Source organism: Silurus meridionalis, chromosome 10 (assembly GCF_014805685.1).
Source record: "Silurus meridionalis isolate SWU-2019-XX chromosome 10, ASM1480568v1, whole genome shotgun sequence".
NCBI classification, from domain to species: Eukaryota; Metazoa; Chordata; class Actinopteri; order Siluriformes; family Siluridae; genus Silurus; species Silurus meridionalis.
Window position 1 is genome coordinate 10,131,764 of NC_060893.1, and position 19,756 is coordinate 10,151,519.

At 37.2% G+C, this 19,756-nt stretch overlaps 2 protein-coding genes across 5 annotated transcripts; both read right to left on the minus strand.

Annotated features, from left to right (window-relative positions):
* Positions 1-808: 808 nt before the first annotated feature.
* acot19 (acyl-CoA thioesterase 19) lies at positions 809-7,327 on the minus strand. The gene is made up of 11 exons (XM_046858550.1): positions 7,105-7,327; positions 6,817-7,015; positions 6,626-6,725; positions 6,356-6,546; positions 6,051-6,220; positions 5,802-5,921; positions 5,377-5,459; positions 3,731-3,824; positions 3,564-3,644; positions 1,481-1,622; positions 809-1,337 (listed from the first exon to the last, which is right to left on the minus strand). The coding sequence occupies exons 2-11, from the start codon at positions 7,004-7,006 to the stop codon at positions 1,228-1,230; spliced, it is 1,281 nt and encodes a 426-aa protein (XP_046714506.1). The 5' UTR covers positions 7,007-7,015; positions 7,105-7,327; the 3' UTR covers positions 809-1,227.
* Positions 7,328-9,658: 2,331 nt separating this feature from the next.
* Positions 9,659-15,868, minus strand: ubl7a (ubiquitin-like 7a (bone marrow stromal cell-derived)). 4 transcript variants are annotated; one of them, XM_046859057.1, is made up of 12 exons: positions 15,811-15,868; positions 15,442-15,648; positions 15,240-15,359; positions 14,653-14,735; positions 14,476-14,560; positions 14,247-14,304; positions 13,938-14,071; positions 13,131-13,180; positions 12,869-13,045; positions 12,381-12,425; positions 12,028-12,151; positions 9,659-10,232 (listed from the first exon to the last, which is right to left on the minus strand). In XM_046859057.1, the coding sequence occupies exons 1-12, from the start codon at positions 15,824-15,826 to the stop codon at positions 10,153-10,155; spliced, it is 1,179 nt and encodes a 392-aa protein (XP_046715013.1). In that variant the 5' UTR covers positions 15,827-15,868; the 3' UTR covers positions 9,659-10,152. The 4 variants fall into 4 exon arrangements, with proteins under 4 accessions (XP_046715013.1, XP_046715011.1, XP_046715014.1 ...); XM_046859055.1 differs by having other exon boundaries at positions 12,381-12,491; XM_046859058.1 differs by lacking the exon at positions 12,381-12,425.
* Between the last annotated feature and the right edge of the window lie 3,888 nt (positions 15,869-19,756).

The following is a 19,756-nucleotide window of genomic DNA, read 5'->3' on the forward strand; positions in this document are numbered from 1 at the left end:
AAAGAAATAGCTTTTTGAAATCGGTTAATACTATTATTAATATATACCACCCCAACCCCCACTGCTCATAAACAATAAACTAATTTGAATAAGAAGCTGTGTATAAGAGAACCAACTTTAACCTCATGGTGTAAAAAGCTACTGTTAGTTTTGTTGTCAGCAGTTTTTACTTTTGCAAGCTTCAAAAAGAAGACAAAATGTGTTGCAAAAGACCTTATTAAAGTGGAGTTGATGCAGGTGCTAAAATGAAACAGTATACCTGTAATCAAAACTGTTTTTTGCCAAATTTATTCAGTCATAAGAAGTTTTTTTGTCAGGTTTTGTCAGTCTTGTATATTTAATTCAGGACAACACATAGTAGCAGCACACCATGACTGACATGGTACTTGAGTCATTTAATAATGGCTCTAATAAATATACTAAACTGCTTAGGCATGAGCAATATGTACACAATATACATTTATATTTTTTATAATACCTTTAAAAGTGCTTTAATGCTTTTTTTTTTTAAGGGTTTCTGCCATAATGTTGGCAGGTTTAAGTTATGGACAGACTTACCTGTACATTCTCAAACATGGATGGTTTCCACCCATACTGATGGTCAGGTACAGACATGAAAGTTGCTAATCAGTAAAAGTTCAGTAGTCGCAGTCATGGCCAGAGCATCGGTGCAATTTCTAAAGCCAAGTGATATTCAAAAAAAAATAATAATAATCTGCTTAATCACTTTGCAATCCTCAATTTACTATACTATCAATTTATCCGCATAGAACACAGAGTCTTTAAGCACTATACAGTGAGTGGAAAGTCGTGTTTAGAAATACGTTTATTTCAGATTTTGCAGAGAAAAAACTTTTTTTGTTTAGTTTTTAACAGTGTATAGGTAAATGTACAATATATCATTTGATCAAGTATAGCATACAAGTCTTTTGAAAATCTGTTTAAAAAATATTTTACTGTAGATTACTGTATATATATTTTTGGTTTTATATTTGTGTACTTTGCTTCCACTGGTGAAAGTGAATTTGCCCCATGCTGCTACACATTTAAAAAAATTTTAATTTAAATTTAATTCTTATATATTGATGATTATCAATAATACAAAACACAATAGTCAATAATGCATATAAAATGTGTAATATCAAATCGGAACTTCTTTCTTTCTTTCTTTCTTTCTTCCTTTTTCTCTAATAAAATGCATACGGACAATGTAATTGATATTTGATGTTAATCATTAATGCTGTAGAGATGCTGCTCCAGAAATGCCAGGGTTTTGTGCCAAGAGTCCTCCTGAGCTCGACTGTGAGGCTCCGTTTGTCCACCCCACAGCACCACCACTGTAACATATAGTATGCAATGTGATGTTTTTGTCATAAAACCAGCAGCTTGTCCATCTGTTTAGTGGAATTAGCTATATTAACTTATTTTAATGTGTCTTATGAAGTTTCCTTACATTTTAGTACACACTTCAATAGCTTACCTTTAGTTCTTGACTCTGCCAACATGAAGTTGCTGGCTCGGCAATGTGGACTGTAAGGAGGTTCGATGAGGTGTCCAGTTCCAGGATACGACAGAACAGTCAACAGACTACTATTGCCGGCATGTTCCATCATCAGCTTCATCTAAAGATGTGTGAGGGGAGAGCACTGTTACAGGCTAAACCCCTATATTTATGTTGATTAATGCTTTTCATAGCCTGGGATTTTAATAATAAGTTCCAGGTAACCTAAACTCATGTCTACTTTGTATTTAAGTTTATAGATGTCTTATTTTATATATATATATATATCAAATTACTGACCCATTTTAAATCTCCCATTTATGTCTAAGGTTTTAGAAAAGATTGTCTCTGCCCAGTTATGTTCCTACTTACAAGAGAACAATCACTATCGTTAAAATCATTAAAATCACTAATGACCTGTTTTTAGCTTCAGACCAAGGCTACATCTCTCTGTTAGTTTTACTAGATCTTAGTGCTGCATTCGACACTATAGACCATGATCTTCTCCTAGATCGCTTACAAAATTACATTTTGTAATTTTGTAGACTTAAATAGATAGCTATCCAGATTAATGCAAGTAAATTATAGCGTGCCACAGGGTTTAGGTCTATATCTTATCGAAAAAAAAACGATACAGCTCAATTGGCTTGAAAAACTGAGTGTGTTATAGAATTAAAAGACTGGATGACTCATAACTTTCTATTATTACATTCTGATAAGACCGAGATTTTGCTCATTGGCCCAAAACCAGTACACAGAAGCTCCAGCATTTCAACCTGCATTTAGAAGGATGTTCTGTAACTACAAGTTCAACAGTAAAAGACCTGGGAGTTATTTTAGACAGCAACTTGTCTTTTAAAAATCATATCGACCATATTACAAAAACAGGCTTCTTTCACCTTAGAAATATTTCTAAGCTAAGAAACATGTTGTCTATATCTGATGCAGAGAAGCTCGTCCATGTGTTCATGACCTCCAGACTGGACTATTGTAATGCATTACTGGGTGGATGTCCTGCATCATTAATAAACAAGCTACAGTTAGTCCAGAATGCAGCAGCCAGAGTTCTCACAAGGTCAAGAAAATATGATCATATAACCCCAATCTTATCATCCCTTCACTGGCTACCTGTTAAGTTTTGAATCGACTACAAACTACTGCTACTTACTTACAAAACACTAAGTAGACTAAAGTCCACTAGCAAAGTCCACTACAGGTGGTAGAGCATTCTCACATTTAGTTTCTAAACTTTGGAATAGTCTTCCTGACAGTGTTCGGGGCTCAGACACACTCTCCCAGTTTAAGTGCAGATTAAAAACTTATCTTTTTAGCAAATCCTACACATAACATACATCACATCATAATCTTGTGCTCCAGTACATCTGATAAAATGCACCTTATCAATTTGTTCTGTTAAGATCATGAACAGCAGCTACGCTAATTCCTCTCCACTGCTTCTCTTTCTCTACCATCCTGAGGCATCCTGAGGTTGCTCCAGCCCCAGTCACATTCCACCTTATGAAGATTGTGGACCTTTAAAAAGTAGATGCCGACCCTGCAAACATCCTAAACCATGTAGAGACGTACCAGTGCCAATTGGATCACACTTCATGTGGAGTTTGGACACTGGACCTCTTTGAGTGTTTAAAGGCTCTGGCATGGAGAAGCTGGTGTTGGATCTGTGATGATCCCAAATGTTGAGCTATTTGATGAGTTGCTCAGTAGCTCCTAGTTCTATAACCACATATGACTGTAAAAGGGACATTAAACATAATCTTACATTCCAGTGCTCATGTTAGTTCTCACTCTCCAGTGTTCTGTATTGTTTAAAGATTTATATTCACAATCTTGATATCACCCAAATGAGGATGGGTTCTCCTTTTGAGTCTGGTTCCTCTCAAGGTTTCTTCCTCATAAGGATTCCTTGCCACAGTCGCCATGGCTGCTCATCAGGGATAAATGCACACCATTCACCTTAACTCTTAAATTTTGTAAAGTTGCTTTGAGACAATGTCTGTTGTGAAAAGCGCTAAAGAAATAAACTTGACTTGACTTGACTCACATCTTCTGCAGACTCTGATGCTGGCCAATTCTGATCATCCTCCCCAACGATCAATAAAACGGGGCACTTGATACGACCCATCTGCCCAACATTCATACACAATTATACAAAATCACAATGAAGAGAATAAGCATGTAATAACTATCAATTGAATATGTCATCCTTACCTCAACTTTCTTTAAAGGATCATCTGGTATTGGAAGCAGAAGATCTCGCCATATGATTCTTTGTTCTTCATCATAGCGGGTGTTTTTGACATTTCTTTAAATAACAGAAATACAGGAATTTGTCATTAAAACAGAATAAATATGGGGAAAACCAGAAAGAAAAAATATATACATGTATGGTTTGAATGATGAGTGTTTTTTTTATTAGGTAACCTTCCATTCCTTAAAAAAAAGGAATTGCTTGTCAAGTATCCTGGCAGTCCTATCTACAGTAAGTAGATTTGCAATAATTATATGATATATATACTTTTTACTCTGGCGGGTGTTATGGGTGTGGCAAGAAATGCAAGTCTGCAGGGACAATGACCCTTATTTACCACACAGTGCACACCAAACACTCAACAATTGTTTGTCACTAACTAAAAGCTTGAGACCAATAATGAAAAACTATTTTGGCCGAAGGTATGTGTTTGTGAAACACCATTTTACAAAGGCATGGCATTATTACAGAGTTCAAAATTTTCACTTTTCTGGGAAGAAATTCTGGATTACATTTTGGGGATTTTTGCTTATTTAGGAACAACAGAGTCAGTAATGTTTATGATTGATGTCAGATGATGAGACCTGGGGTGCAGTCAGCAACATTATTCATCCAGGTCAGGTTAGGTGCAGTAATGGTAAATCATAATTCCACAGCATACAAATATTGTCTAGACAATCTTGCATTTCTATTTTCATCTGTGTGACAAATGTTTTAGGAAGGTCAACATATGGGGCTATGATTAGGTGTACACATTTTGCCCATATAGTGTATGCCCTGCACTGGCAAGATCCCTTACAAGGAATTCCTGTAGTGGCCCCAAACATTTAAACACCAAATTAAATTAAATCACGAAAACATTATTACTTTGTATCAGACATTCATAAACTTGAAACCAAAGTCCTGCTTTTTGAATTCGAAACAAGAACATTTTACACTCATACTATACACATTAAGTATCTCAATTTTGCTCTGACTGTGGTATGCAGTGGTTCAACTGTGAAATTTTGGTCTCTTAGTCAGTTAGCAGAAGCAAAAAGGAACCATTAGAAACTATTAACTGGAAGTTAATGTTGCCTTAACCTAGTAAAAAGGGTTTTAGTGAGAATTCTCCTCACTCAAATTGCTTAAGGTACAAAATAAAAACAAAAAGCAGAAAAATTGGGTTTGGATACAGTATGCTAAGAAAATTATGTTTTATAACATCGTCTCCAGAATTACAAGTAACGCTGTGTTCAGTGAATGGTCTTTTCAACAACTGTGTGTATCCAAGTAATTGCATTCTATATTTTTTTTAAATTACAACAGCATAATAAAATCATAAACTAAATAAAAGTTACGCAGTAAAAGTGAAAAGAAAATATTAACTAAATTATATTGTCCAAGCAAGCGATCCAAATCAGCTAATTATAAAGCCTTGTTTTAACTCTCGATTACTATAAATATAAAAGAAAAGTGCAGCCACTCACCATCATCACATAATCAAGGCGGCCAAATAAGCACAGTCTTACTGCAGGTGTACATAATAAATCATCCACATATTCTAGCTTTTGAATCACATTTGAATCACCAAACCTGCAATAAACATTCATGAGCTGTTGCTTACTTTTTGATCTCAGCAAAGACATCAGCCAGCGATCCATTGACAGGCATGATGTGGCTTCCACTAACACACACTACACACCTGGGCTGAAAAGACAATTAATATGTCTCACAGTGTATGGCTTAGCATTTCATCATGTTTAAAGCTAGTCTTAGGAAGAATATTTCAGACAATATTCAAAAGGAATTGCAAATTGTATTTGCAATTCCGTTTTTGTTTTATATGTGGATGCGTATATTGTGACATAATAAAATTGCAATTGCAAATCTTGCATTAACGTTAGCACTTTTTTCGCTCACAGACGCTCTGGGCATTGACTACAACCACAAAACTTTTACTGATTAACAACTTTCATGTTCCTTTTAAATATTGCCCAGAATATCATTCCATACCACAAAGTAAATTGCCAAATGTTTGATCTGGTCTACCTTTATCACTGAGGAGTATACCGCCATGCCCAGGGTGACAGAGACACCAAAGGACAAACCCAGAATTGCAATTCTTTCTGGAGAAACCTGTGGATGCTCCTTCAACACAGTGAATGCTGCCTAAGAGATTACAAGAGGAATTTTTATTTAATTAAATTTAAGTGTTTTGTTTCTAGTTTGCACTCAGCTGTCTTCCTTGATATTTGCTTAACTGCACTATGCAAAGATCATAACTTTAGAGGCAAATACCTCGAAGTATTCATTGTCTACTTTGTACGGCTTTCCATCTGCGTCTACTCGTCCAATATACTCCAGTGCTAAAGCAACATAGCCTCGGGATGCCAGCAGAGCAGAGCGATACTCCACTAGGCCTCCACCTCCACCCCAGAGGTCCAGCACAGCAGGGAAAGGTCCAGGGCCTAGAGAAGATTAAATATTATGAAGGACACATTGCTTCTTTCTGTAGTCTATGTTACTTATCACATGCAAAACCACTAACACAATATTGAAGTTGAAACATTAAGACTCTTTATCAAACCCTCTGTCCGTGATACCTGGTGGGATGTAAAGGGCCGCCTTTAACCCTTTGTCCGTAACATTAACCCTCTGGATCCCTGGGGCAGTGTACCACCTCTGTGTCACAACTAATGCTATGGGAGGTTTCTCTCTGAATCCCTCAGTTACGTGGTCTTCATATACAGATATGTGGACATCCATCGGTGTGTAGACATCCTTCTTGCGAAATCTAAAAAAGACAACTAAATGAGTGAGTTATTCATTGTTTAGAAGTACACAAAGATCCATGAAGGCTGCTGTGGTTTAACCTGAGGCCTGTCCTGCTTCCAGGAATAGGTTTCATACTCCACAGCAGACCCATGGGTTCAACTCCTTCATATGATCCACCAAGACTGGGATCTTTAGATACTGAAACAGAGCAGTGTGTATTAGTGATTACTTGCTGCATATAAGGTGTGAATACTCATCGAGCAAACACATGTGCATGATTTACATGCACCTGTGACATGTCCTGTCTCATCGCTGACATAGTGACCAAAAGCTTCCCAAAAGTCTCCGTCCTCTGACTGCAGCAGCGCGTGCAATGTGACCCGAACCCCAGGCTGAAGATCCTGCACGCGCACCTCGAAGCGTTCATCCACCATGCAGCGGATCGGGCGAACTGAAAGTAGCGGAAGTGACCCAGACATTTCCTGCGGCTGAAGAACAACAGCATGCAAACAACTATAATACTAATATAACAGTAGTAATCTAACGTTAAGTTCGACCAAAGAACCATAGAACTTACTTATAGCGTGAATGTGTCGGCTGTGTGTGTGTGTGTGTGTGTGTGTGTGTGTGTTTGAGCAGCTCAGCAGGGTTCAGCAGTCTTTTCTAGTTAATAAATAAACCTCATTTATACAGATACAGATAAGGACGCCTCCATAAAGTTGTGCATGTGATGGTCTTTCGTTTACAGTCACACATACAAGCCATGGACAATGTCCAGCTCTGATAGATCTACATTTCATTTATGGAGGGCGCTAGTAGTTTTGTGGGTTGCCAGATAAGTCTGTTCAGATCCTTTCATTCTTTCTGCCATAGTAGATTGAAGATTGAAGTAGTAGATTGAAATGTATGTGTAAAATTAATAGTGACTCAAACTAAATAAGAATATTTTTATTTGAAACCAATTTCTAAGTATTTTAAAGTATCACGTTGAGGAAGGAATAATAATAATTACAATCTGAAATACCATGAAGAAGACCCCAAGTCAAGTCAAGTCAAGTTTATTTCTATAGCGCTTTTCTCAACAGACATTGTCTCAAAACAGTTTTACAGAATTTAACAGTTAAGGTAAATGGTGTGCATTTATCCCTGATGAGCAGCCATGGCGACTGTGGCAAGGAAAAACTCCCTTAGATGTTATGAGGAAGAAACCTTGAGAGGAACCAGACTCAAAAGGGGAACCCATCCTTATTTGAGTGACATCAAGATTGTGATTATAAATCTTTAAACAATACAGAACACTGGAGAGTGAGAACTAACATGAGCAGTGGAATGTAAGATTATGTTTAATGTCCCTTTTACAGTCATTTGTGGTTATAGAACTAGGAGCTACTGAGCAACTCATCAAATAGCTCAACATTTGCGATCATCACAGATCCAACACCAGCTTCTCCATGCCAGAGCCTTTAAACACTCAAAGAGGTCCAATGTCCAAATTCCACATGAAATGGGATCCAGTTGGCACTGGTACGTCTCTAGATGGTTTTGGATGTTTGCGGGGTCGGCATCTACTTCTTTAAAGGTCCACAATCTTCATGAGGTGGGACGTGACTGGGGCTGGAGCAACCTCAGGATGTCTCAGGATGGGTAGAGAAAGAGAAGCAGTGGAGAGGAATTAGCGTAGCTGCTGTTCATGATATTAACAGCACAAGTTGATAATGTGCATTGATCAGATGTACTGGAGCACAAGGTTATGACATGTGTGTTATGTGTAGAACTCGCTAAAAATATACGTTTTTAATCTGCACTTTAACTGGGAGAGTGTGTCTAAACCCCGAACACTGTCAGGAAGACTATTCCAAAGTTTAGGAGCTAAATGTGAGAATGCTCTACCACCTTTAGTGGACTTTGCTATTGGACGAACTACTAGAAGTCCCGTGTTTTGAGATCTCAGGGAGCGTGACTGATTGTAAAGTGTTAGAAGACTGGATAGATACATGGGAGCTAAACCATTTAGTGTTTTGTAAGTAAGTAAGTTTGTCGTCGATTTAAAACTTAACAAGTGTAGGGATAATAAGATTGGAGTTATTTGATCATATTTTCTCGACCTTGTGAGAACTCTGGCTGCTGCATTCTGGACAAACTGTAGCTTGTTTATTAATGATGCAGGACATCCACCCAGTAATGCATTACAATAGTACAGTCTGGAGGATATGAACACATGGACGAGCTTCTCTGCATCAGATATAGACAACATGTTTTTTATCTTAGCAATATTTCTAAGATGAATGAGGCCTGTTTTTGTAATATGGTTGATATGATTTTTAAAAGACAAGTTGCTGTCTAAAATAACTCCTAGGTCTTTTACTGTTGAACTTGTAGTTACAGTACATCCTTCTAAAAGCAGGTTGAAATGCTGGAGCTTCTGTGTATTGGTTTTTGGGCCAATGAGCAAAATCTCGGTCTTATCTGAAAATAATAATAGAAAGTTGAGTCATCCAGTCTTTTAATTCTTTGACACACTCAGTTATTCGAGCCAATTGAGCTGTGTCGTCTTTTTTCTATGAGATACACAGCTGGGTATCATCAGCATAACAGTGGAAGCTAATCCCATACCTTCTAATAATATTTCCCAAGGGAAGCATGTATATTGTGAAAATCAGGGGTCCTAGAACTGAACCTTGTGGCACCCCATAATTTACTTGCATTAACCTGGATAGCTATCCATTTAAGTCTACAAAATGTTAACGATCAGACAGGTTGGATTTAAACCATCTTAATGCCTGTCCCTGAATGCCGATATAATTTTGTAAGCGATCTAGGAGAAGATCATGATAAAGTGTCGATTGCAGCACTAAGATCTAGTAAAACATTTACGATTTCATGGCACTAACATCAGCACTTCATTGTTTCACACATACTGCACATATGTGGATTTTATTCTAAATATAATCTTTATTTATCCAAATTGTGTTGTTTAGTGTGTTTTAAATAGTGGCAAATGAATTAAATGTTATATTGTATGTTAATATATTAACGTAAGAAACTAGTTTCACCTGTCATATTGTTTCTTTTGTAAATAGTTCTGGTGACAAACCATCTGTAACAACATTTAGTGCACCTACTGCCTGCAATGTGGGAATTAATGTTTATTACAATTTCGGAATGCAATAAGTAAGCCGTTAGGAATACATACATATTAAAACATTTTGGAATACAATAACTAGGCCAGTTTAGAGCCAAATGAATGTTTTTTCGGTACAAAGGAGCTTTTACAACCAATTTGGCAACACCTTACACAATGACTTGAATGACATCATGGCGTTAATAACAATACAGCAGTGACATATGAACATATTAAACTCTTTTTTTTTTTTTTTTATTGCAGAACAATAAACTCAGCAATGTAGAACTTTGCTGATGTTTTTTTTTTATTGATTTAGCTGAGTTAATTTTAACAAAAGTATTATATAGTATCATTTACAAATGAATAACGTTATAACTTTGAGGTTAATTCCCTAAAACTAAAAAAAAAATACATTTCGTCAAAATACAACAATAATAACAAAATGCCAATTTTAACAATGACATATGTAGCAAGACACAATACAGTGCACTCAAAAATAATTCACACCTTCCCAAAAATGATCATCCAGATATACAGATAATTTTCTCTCCAAAATATATGTGCCAAAATGACTGAAAACTCTGAGGAAAAATACAAATAAATGCAAACTGTCATTCTTGTCAAGCTTTGTTATTTAATATTATTATGATCATAATTATTTTTATAATACACACCACAGCATATCATATACTGTACTTCAACAGGAACAACTGAACACATGCTGATTTATGCAGTTATCTAGTCATGTGGCAGCAGCACAATGCAGAAAATCAGGCAGCTACAGGCCAAGAGTTTCAGTAAAAGTTCACATCAAGCATCAGAATGAAGTAAAAGTGTGCAAAAACAGGATAGTCCACTGCTTGGTATGCATTACATTGTTTTAATGCATGACCTATTTGCTTATGCAAAGTGCATTCAATTAAAAAGCTGTGAATTATCACATAGCAGCTTTGGTCATTTAAAGTCATTGATAATCTGAATACATATAAATAACTGTTCATTTAGTTTTTGTTACATCATCTTGAATTCTGCATGCACTAAATCATGCACAAAGATAAAGTAGTGCATTTATGAATAGTTATTCAAGAGAAAAAAGACAGAGAACAGGAAACAGAGAGATTGTGTTTGTGAATTATGTGCATCTGTTCTGCATCTAGTACTACTTCTACTAGTCCTATCTAGAACTACTACTAGTAATGAAGCTGTTGGTATTAACTCCTTGTGCCTGTTATTTTTCTCACTGTATTGCCATCTTCACTAGTTCATCAAACTCTTGTGTCTTGTGTCCTGAAAATTGCATTATTCATTAAATAATTAAAAGGCAAAAATAATCCATATATATATATATATATATATATATATATATATATATATATATATATATATATATATATATATATATATATATATATATATATATATATATATATATATATATATATATATGCATAAAAGTAAAGGTCCATAGGAACCTATTCCCTGTTGCATTGCATCACAGTTTTAGAATTGACTCTTAAGAGTATTTTTTTCTTTTCCAAAATATCACTTTCACAGCAAAAAAACCCTGGAAGTATTATGAAGCCCTTCCTTAGATCGTCTCACAACATTCTGGTCCAGCAGGTCTTGTAAATACTGAGAGCATTATAAATTCTGTTAAGTATATACTGATACAGCTTTTAACAAACAGATGAAAGCAATAAACAAAACAAAACAAATCAAAACAAAAAACAATGTTTTGCAATGACCATCTCAGTCTCCAGACTTTACCCAACTGAAAATTTAAATTGATGCAGATAAATGCACAACCTAAGAACATAATGTTACTTAAAATATTTTGCATGACAAAACAAACCAAAACTAATTTCTTTACAAAAACAGTAAAAGTGATAACAGATAGTAAGTGTGGTTAGGTTTCGAAATGGTCCCTACCCAAAATACAAAAAAAAAAAAAAAAAAAAAAACAATAATTGTAAAAATCAGTATGTCATTGTGCTTCCAATCAGGGATGGTAGATGGTAACACACGTTTCATCTCAAACCCATGACACCAATCTTTAGAAATGCATACACACTGTGAGCTCATGCCTGCAGGAGAAGGCAAAAACCACCATCCCTAGACACCCATGATTGACTAATGTTTCTGTGATTGACAGTGTGCCACCCCTCCTACCAAAACAGCAGTTCCTTGTGGGGTACTTCTAATTCTGGAATTGATTGTATATTCAGAAATCAATAACATTAAAATAAATAAAATTTGCATTATGGGGAAAATGTTTGAACAGCATTTTACTTAAAAATATTTAAGAACTATGTATACATCTACTGAACAAATATTAGAATACATTCTTTAAGTATGCAGCATCTCATGAAGCTCCACCTGCAAATATGAGCTCTAGGGCAGCTTGGATGTCTCCTCCAGTGGCCTGTAGGGCTCGCAGAATCAGCTCCTCATCCTGAATTCCCATATCACGCAGTTGCTGGAGCTGAGATTGCCACTGACTCTAAACAAACACAGATCCCCATTCTTTTGGTTATGGCATGCACATACAAGAACTGTTTATCAGCAAGAGCAACCCCAAAGCATAGATGCGTTTCAACATTTTCAGGAAGCATTATAGCTTTCTAGAAGCATTATATTTAAAGCTTTCTCATTAAAATCAAATAAACTACATATCAGGATACACGTCTTATGAAAATGATATGATGATGAGAACATTTGTGAGTACTTACTTGCAGAGATGATATGCTAGACACCTGTATGGCTTGCTGCAGGGCCTGGTTAAAAAGGTCATTTGTTATTGGAGTTCCTGCAGGGATAGGGGAAACCCCTGAAGAAGCTCCCTAGTGAGGATGTTGAAATACATATCAGAATGTGCAAATTGAACAGTACAAATATAAGCACCCAAAAACCTGGCCCTGCTACCATCACGTGATATTAATCACTATAAGAAGTAAAGGTGAAGTTTGTGTCAAAAATGATGATAACCTGTTGTTATTTTACCCATAATTCAGGTTTATTCGACCCCAGTTTACTCAACCGCCACTAACCGTATAAGTGTCTAGATAAGATTACTCTCTGCATGTAAGTTAAGCTGCTGCATATTTGGATGGATGTTCATTTTAGATATGATTATAAACCATTCTGTATTTTACATGGAGCAAATGCAGTTAGTTTTTGCATTCACTCAAAATGATCTCAATTGTCCAAAATGAGTTACCTGATTTCCGATGGTAGGTGTAACAGCGCTGCTTTCTGGGGTGCTGGCTAGGGCCAGAGCTGTTGCAAGTTCACTCTGTGTGATTGGCCTGGGCCCTACTGCTCCTCTGTAACCTAAAGTAGCAGGTCTTAGACCTGAAGAACCTGCAGAACCTGAGGATGGCCCACTGCGAGTCCCCTGTTGCAGGTCAGAAAAGTTAACTGAGAAGAACATATGGCTATAACTATATTTAGTTAGATGTGTCTTCAAATGAACAACTTACCGATTGGAAATCTTCCTCATCATCCGACATGCCTTCGAAAAGAAAACCACCTGCAGATGGGACACATTTTTTGTAGAGCTTTTAGTATCATGGTCCTGGATCATAATCATAAATGCGACTTTTAGACTTTTTAGGCAGATACAATTTGGTTATGTCCTTGATGGTAGGCAGAATTAAGCAGCCATGACACACAAGTAATTGTGTTCATGATTTTCGAAATACAAAGCAGAAGTATTTCTACAGTCCAGCACTGAGAACACAGTTACTTTTTTTCAAAATGTAGCACCAATGTTTTATAGTGTATAGAGCAGGGGTCACTAACGTGGTGCCCACGGGCACCAGGTAGCCGGCAAGGACCACATGAGTAGCCCGTTGGCCTTTTCTAAAAATAGCTGTTTTCTACTTTTGTAAATCATTGTTAATAATTAAAATCATTTTGATAGTTAAAATCATTAACATGATCAGTGTCTTCACATAGATGAATATCATTAATTATTAATAATAACATATAATACAAGGTAAATTGAGCAAATTTGTTATTTCAGATCAAACTGAAAACTGTGTGTGTATCAAACTGGTAGCCCTTCACATAATCGGTACCCAAGAAGTAGCTCTCAGTTTCAAAAAGGTTGGTGACCCCTGGTATAGAGGACCCCAAAACTTAATTTAAAAGGAATTTGTCCCCAGGAGAATCCCTAAAATCACAAACCCTAAATCTTAAAAGATACAGTATTCAGCTGTCAACCTGGAAGCAGATTACTAAAGACAATTATAAATTAACGATCTTAATTTAAAAGCGTGTTTTACCTGGCATATCACTGTAGGAGCTGGAGGAAACATTTCTAGAGGAGCCAGCACTCTGCTGGGTGGGAACACTGCCAGCTACAGAATGTAGCACCAGAATAATGGCATTAACCAATGTTGGGTGAGAGCTAATCAACCTAGCAGAGGCACAAAATAACAGTGAAATAAAACTACTTTTAATTTACTGCATGTATCATTTTAAGAACGTCATAGCATAACAGAGCATGGAGCCATGTCTTTATAAATGCTTACATACAGAAAATCTATGAAACCTGGAGAGTATTTTTAAAAATATGCCCTTGTTTTACTCACATGTCGAGCATGTTCGGATCAGAGAATTGCATAAAGAGGTCCTTGTCTTGAAGCACACCTAAAAGACAACACTTATTTTAAAACCAGGTGCTTCAATGAGCATGTCAACTTTAAGCTGTGACTGTAAAACTGTATTCCAACATCAAGAAATACACTTTGTGCACTCGGCACAGCAATTAATAATTAATCAACGCTAGATCTTAAAATTATAAATGAATAGCGAGCGTACCTAGGGCCAAGGGATCACCACTCAGTCCGGGTGTCGCCACAATGATTTGATCCAAAGACTCCTTGTTGTTCAGCATCTTAAAAACCTGAATACACACGACACACACACCACCGTTGTTAATAAAGCACATCACGTCCTCCACAGGGAACGCATGACTGGTGTAACGACAGATCGTACCGAGTCTCTGTAGGCTGTGCTGGTGTGAAGAGCTGCCAGCAGGACACGAAATTCTCTTGCAGTCGTCCCCCTGTCCACTGCCTCTAAAATAATACAAGAAGGATTACATTTAAAAACAATACCAAACAAAAACCTGTACAAAACTTCTGGATAGAGTTTCTGCAGAGTCTCACTGCATTTGCATTTTCACTGCAACAACAGGAAACTCTCAAATTTAAAAGATCTGATGTGCAGGACAAGGAAACAGTGAACTGACAAGTGATTAAAATATATTTATTATAAATATTAGTTTTACTCAAGTCGAAAAATAAAAGTTGTACTTTCAAAGGATTTGCTTTGAAGATGTGAATAAGTGTGAATTGTGAGTGTTCCCAGAATAAAATTTACTAGCTGATGGATGGATGGATGAATGGATGGATGGATGGATGGATGGATGGATGAATGAATGGATGGATGGATGGATGGATGGATGGATGGATGGATGGATGGATGGATGAATGGATGGATGGATGGATGAATGGATGAATGGATGGATGTTAGAATAAAAACACCCATTACTGGAGATCAGTGTAACCACAGAGGTCTACCTGCTTGGATCTCAGGTTCTGGCCATGACTTTCTCAGGATGTGGACTGTTGATCCTGATTGGATGCCGTAAGAGTCTAAAGTGAGTTCATCCCTCAGCTTCCTGCCACAGTAAACCAACTCTGCAATGAACATATAACAGAGGCACGTTGTGTACCTGGGGCTCAAAAAGGGTACTGACAAGTATAGCCGTGATTAACCCACCTATAAGCTCAGGATCTGGAATCGCGTCCGGTAACTGCACTGAAACGAGCTGTTTAAGAGTCGCAACGCGGTACTGACCAGGAGGAACATCACCAGGCTCTGCCTCTGGAAACTGAAGCAGTGACTTGGGAAGGGAAGGCTGGTCCAGTAACTTCAGCGATAAACGCCACTCGGAAACGGCCATACTTCCGGTGCCGAAGGCGATCACTGAGAAATATATCAGCACAAACAGGAATTATATCACAATTCTCTTGCCAAGCTTTTAGTTCTCAATAATAAAACGTGACAGTAAGTTTTAAGAAAAAAACTAAAATGTTAAGAAGGATATTTGCTTTTAAATTCCCAATTAATGTAGACTGATCTAGTTACAGTGATGAAGTTGCATTCTAGCAAAATCATCCTTGTTTTCATGTATGCGTGATGACAGAGCAGTAAACGTCACACTGCTTGTGGGATTTGTAGTCCAAACGTTTGTAGTCCAAGCGATTGTAGTTGTAGTTACCGTACACTTACAGACCTGTGGGCGGACGGGGGCGCTGTTGTTCACCAGCAACAAGTACGTTAACGCAAACAGGGAAAAGCAATGATGGGAAAAAGCATTTTACATTATAATTACATGTTGCATTCATCACTGAGCTTAATTTTTAGTTCTAAATTGTGATAGATAGATAGATAGATAGATAGATAGATAGATAGATAGATAGATAGATAGATAGATAGATAGATAGATAGACAGACAGACAGACAGACAGACAGACAGACAGACAGACAGACAGATAGATAGATAGATAGATAGATAGATAGATAGATAGATAGATAGATAGATGTATGTATTATTAGTAGTAGTAGTATATATATATATATATATATATATATATATATATATATATATATATATATATATATATATATATATATATATATATATATATAAAGCCTTCTTTTCTGGCCTAAACACTATCAGGAGCACTGACCTACATTTACAAAATAATGTAAATGTAGGTCTGTTTTCCCAACAGTTTGTTCACTTCATTTCATAGCGTTTCTTTTGGCTGCACTGCTTTCAGTACGTGTATGTGGATATTAGATTTTTTGTCCAATCAGATTTCAGGCTCTATGTGTTGCCATGTCAATCTAATCTGCCCAGAGCCTTCAAAGTCTGTACTGCTGGTCTTTTTGCCTTAATCTTTATAAGAAATAGCCCTGTTTCTTTAACCAATCTAATTTCAAATTAGTCTCACAAGGCAAAACACATCCGTAGTGCTCTGCATACATTAATACATCTGAGTTACACTTTTTTATGCCCACAATGGCTGACGGAGGAAGATACATTTATTTGTTTTTGGACATTTTAAAAATCTATTTTTAAGAAAAGTTAGACATCGTGAAAAGAGATCGGCCAACCCCAAAGCTAGCTAGCTTGTCTTAGCCCAGGAAAGGGTTTGTTCACCACTTCCAGACCAGTGAATACGAGCGGTACCACTGGATTACAGCCTCTGAGGAGCAGTGCAAATTATAAATCTGCATCTCTGGTAAGTAGGTTGTATTTTATTTACATTTTAATGTCATTGTCATTTTATTAGACAAATATCGGTTTGGCACAGTTGCGGTGGTAGTGTAGAGTTTTGGAGTTGTTAACTGGGTTTCTTGCTTTAGTAAAATTGTATTTACCCTTCATATGCAAAATGTCTCTCTCTCTGTAATGCCACGTGTTGTTATATTGCGTTTTTGTATTTTATTGATGGTTTCTATAAATGCGAAGTGATAGTGGTGTTATTAAGAGGTGGATATGCCCCCACTGAAGGCCCAGGTACCAAATGCACGACCCACCACTGATATATATATATATATATATGTAATATACGCCACAGCGGATCATCCTTCTCCATACCTCCCTGTCCTCTACATCTGCCTCTTTCACACCAACTACCTGCATGTCCTCCCTCACCACATCCATAAACCTCCCCCTTGGCCTTCCTCCTTCCGGGTGGCTCCATTCTCAGCATTCTCCTACCCATGTATGTGTGTATATATATATATATATATATATATATATATATATATATATATATATATATATATATATATATATATATATATTATTTATTTATTTATTTATATACACATATAAAATTAACACATTATAATTTAATTATAATCATTTAATCATTAATATGATTTCTTTATATTCTGTCCCCAATATGGGAGTGTTTTGTCAGACAGACCATAGTTTTTCTGTGTCATGCTGTTATCCAAAATAGCAGATGGTTGCTTGGCTGGATGAGCTTTTCAGCATCATGAAAGCTGCAGTCCACTTCAGCAAAAGCTTCACTTACAAATTACCCAGACAATGTTATAACCCAAATGCACGCTGCATTAATCTCGTGTTAATAACATTCTAGTTGTGGAATTCACAAGAGCTGCACAGCTTGTTGTTGGGATCCTCTTCACTTCTCCATAATGATATCACGGAGCTGCTGAATGTTAGAAACATGGCACTCCTCCACCTTCTGCTTGAGGATGCAATAGGGTTAAGGTCTAGAGACATACTTGGCCACTCCATCACCTTCACCTTTAGCTTCCTCAGCAAGGCAGTTTTCATTTTGGCGGTGTGTTTGAGGTCGTTATTATTTTGGAAAACTGCTGTTCGGACAAGTTACTGAAGGCGGGGCATCAGGTTCTGTTTAAGAATGGCACAGTACATGTTGGAATCCATGTTTCCCTCAATGAATTGCAGCTCCCCAGTACCAGCAGCACTCATGCAGCCCCAGACCATGATGCTACCACCACCATGTTTGACTGTAGGCAAGACACGCTTTTCTTGGTACTGACCAGAGTGTCGCCACACATGCTGGACACCAGCTGAGCCAAACAAGTTTATCTTAATTTTAACAGACCACAGGACATGGTTCCAGTAATTCATGCTCTTAGAAAGGTCGTCTTTAGCTAAGTGTTTGCAGGCTTTCTCGTGAGCCAGCTTTAGAAGACACGTCCTTTCTCTTCTGGTGACCATGCAAACCAAATTGCAGCAGTGTGCAGTGTGTGGTGTGAGCACTTACAAGCAGACCTATCGCTTTTGCAACCTCTAAAGCAATGCTGGCAGCACTGAAGCGTCTGTTTTTTCACACACTTGTGTGATTTCAAACAAACTTTTCACGTTGTCATTATGGGCTATTGTTTGTAGAATTTTGAGGGGAAAAAAGAATGAATGTAATCCATTTTGGAATAAGGCTGTAACATAACAATCATAACAAAATGTGGAAACATACTTTCCAGATGCACTGTACACGAACAAAATAAGCTCTACGTGAAACACAATGGCTTAAAAAGGATGGGGGGCAAAGTGAAAGATGCAAAACTAGGTCTCTCCATTCGGTCCAATTATGGAGTAATGTGTTTTAGAACTGACCTCCAGATATCCCAGGTTTTGGGGCCCACCTAGGCCACATGTGAATGAGGTGGAGTGTTGAGCAGCACGGCCCACCTTAAGATCACCTAGGGTGGGGTGGCACAAGATCCCCTTTCAGTCTTGCTGTCAGTGAGCTGGCATCAACTGAACTATAATTTATTTAAAAAAAGAACAAATAAAAAAAGAACAAATATTTAAGTCGTTGTGTTGATTAAATGAGCCAGAACCTCTCAGCACTGCCTTTAAATCTCTTTTAAGTCATGCTCTATAGTTCTAGAAGAAAAACTTGCTAACTGCTCATTTATTAACCTCTATAGATGCTGGTGAGCAAAAAGAAAAAAGCAATTTGGTCAACTCATTTGGAAATCATTAGGTTCAGGCACGAGCACACATAGACATCAAAGGGTGCTTGATGACCTGCTCTTTTCCTTCCTCAAGAAAAAGTGCCCTTTTTCTGGGGGGTGTGTTTTTTAAATAAATGAATATATGTATATGTGTGAGAGTGTGTCTGTTTGCGCATAGCTTTCCCTGTCATACAAATAAAAAAATCTAAATATTAGGTCGGGTCAGGAAATGTTGAGAATCCGTGCAGCACAGCAGTGTAGCACACATTGATTGGCACATCACCGACGGGCAGAGAGTTACAGAAGTGAAGCCCTCCCTTCCTTTCCAGTTGCGCTTGTCAGAGTGGAGGTGACTGGTGATAAACAAAAGATTAAGCTACCTGTGCCTTGAATTTACAGCTAATTATCCAAAAGACAAAGGCAAATATGAATGATCCAAGATGGCGCAGCGGATGGAAGCCTCGGCACGACTCTCTCTAGTACTTTCTTTCTTTTTGTTTATTGTTTCCCTATTTGATCCTCATACTGTCTATATTGTCTCACATTATCTTTTCTGTCTTGT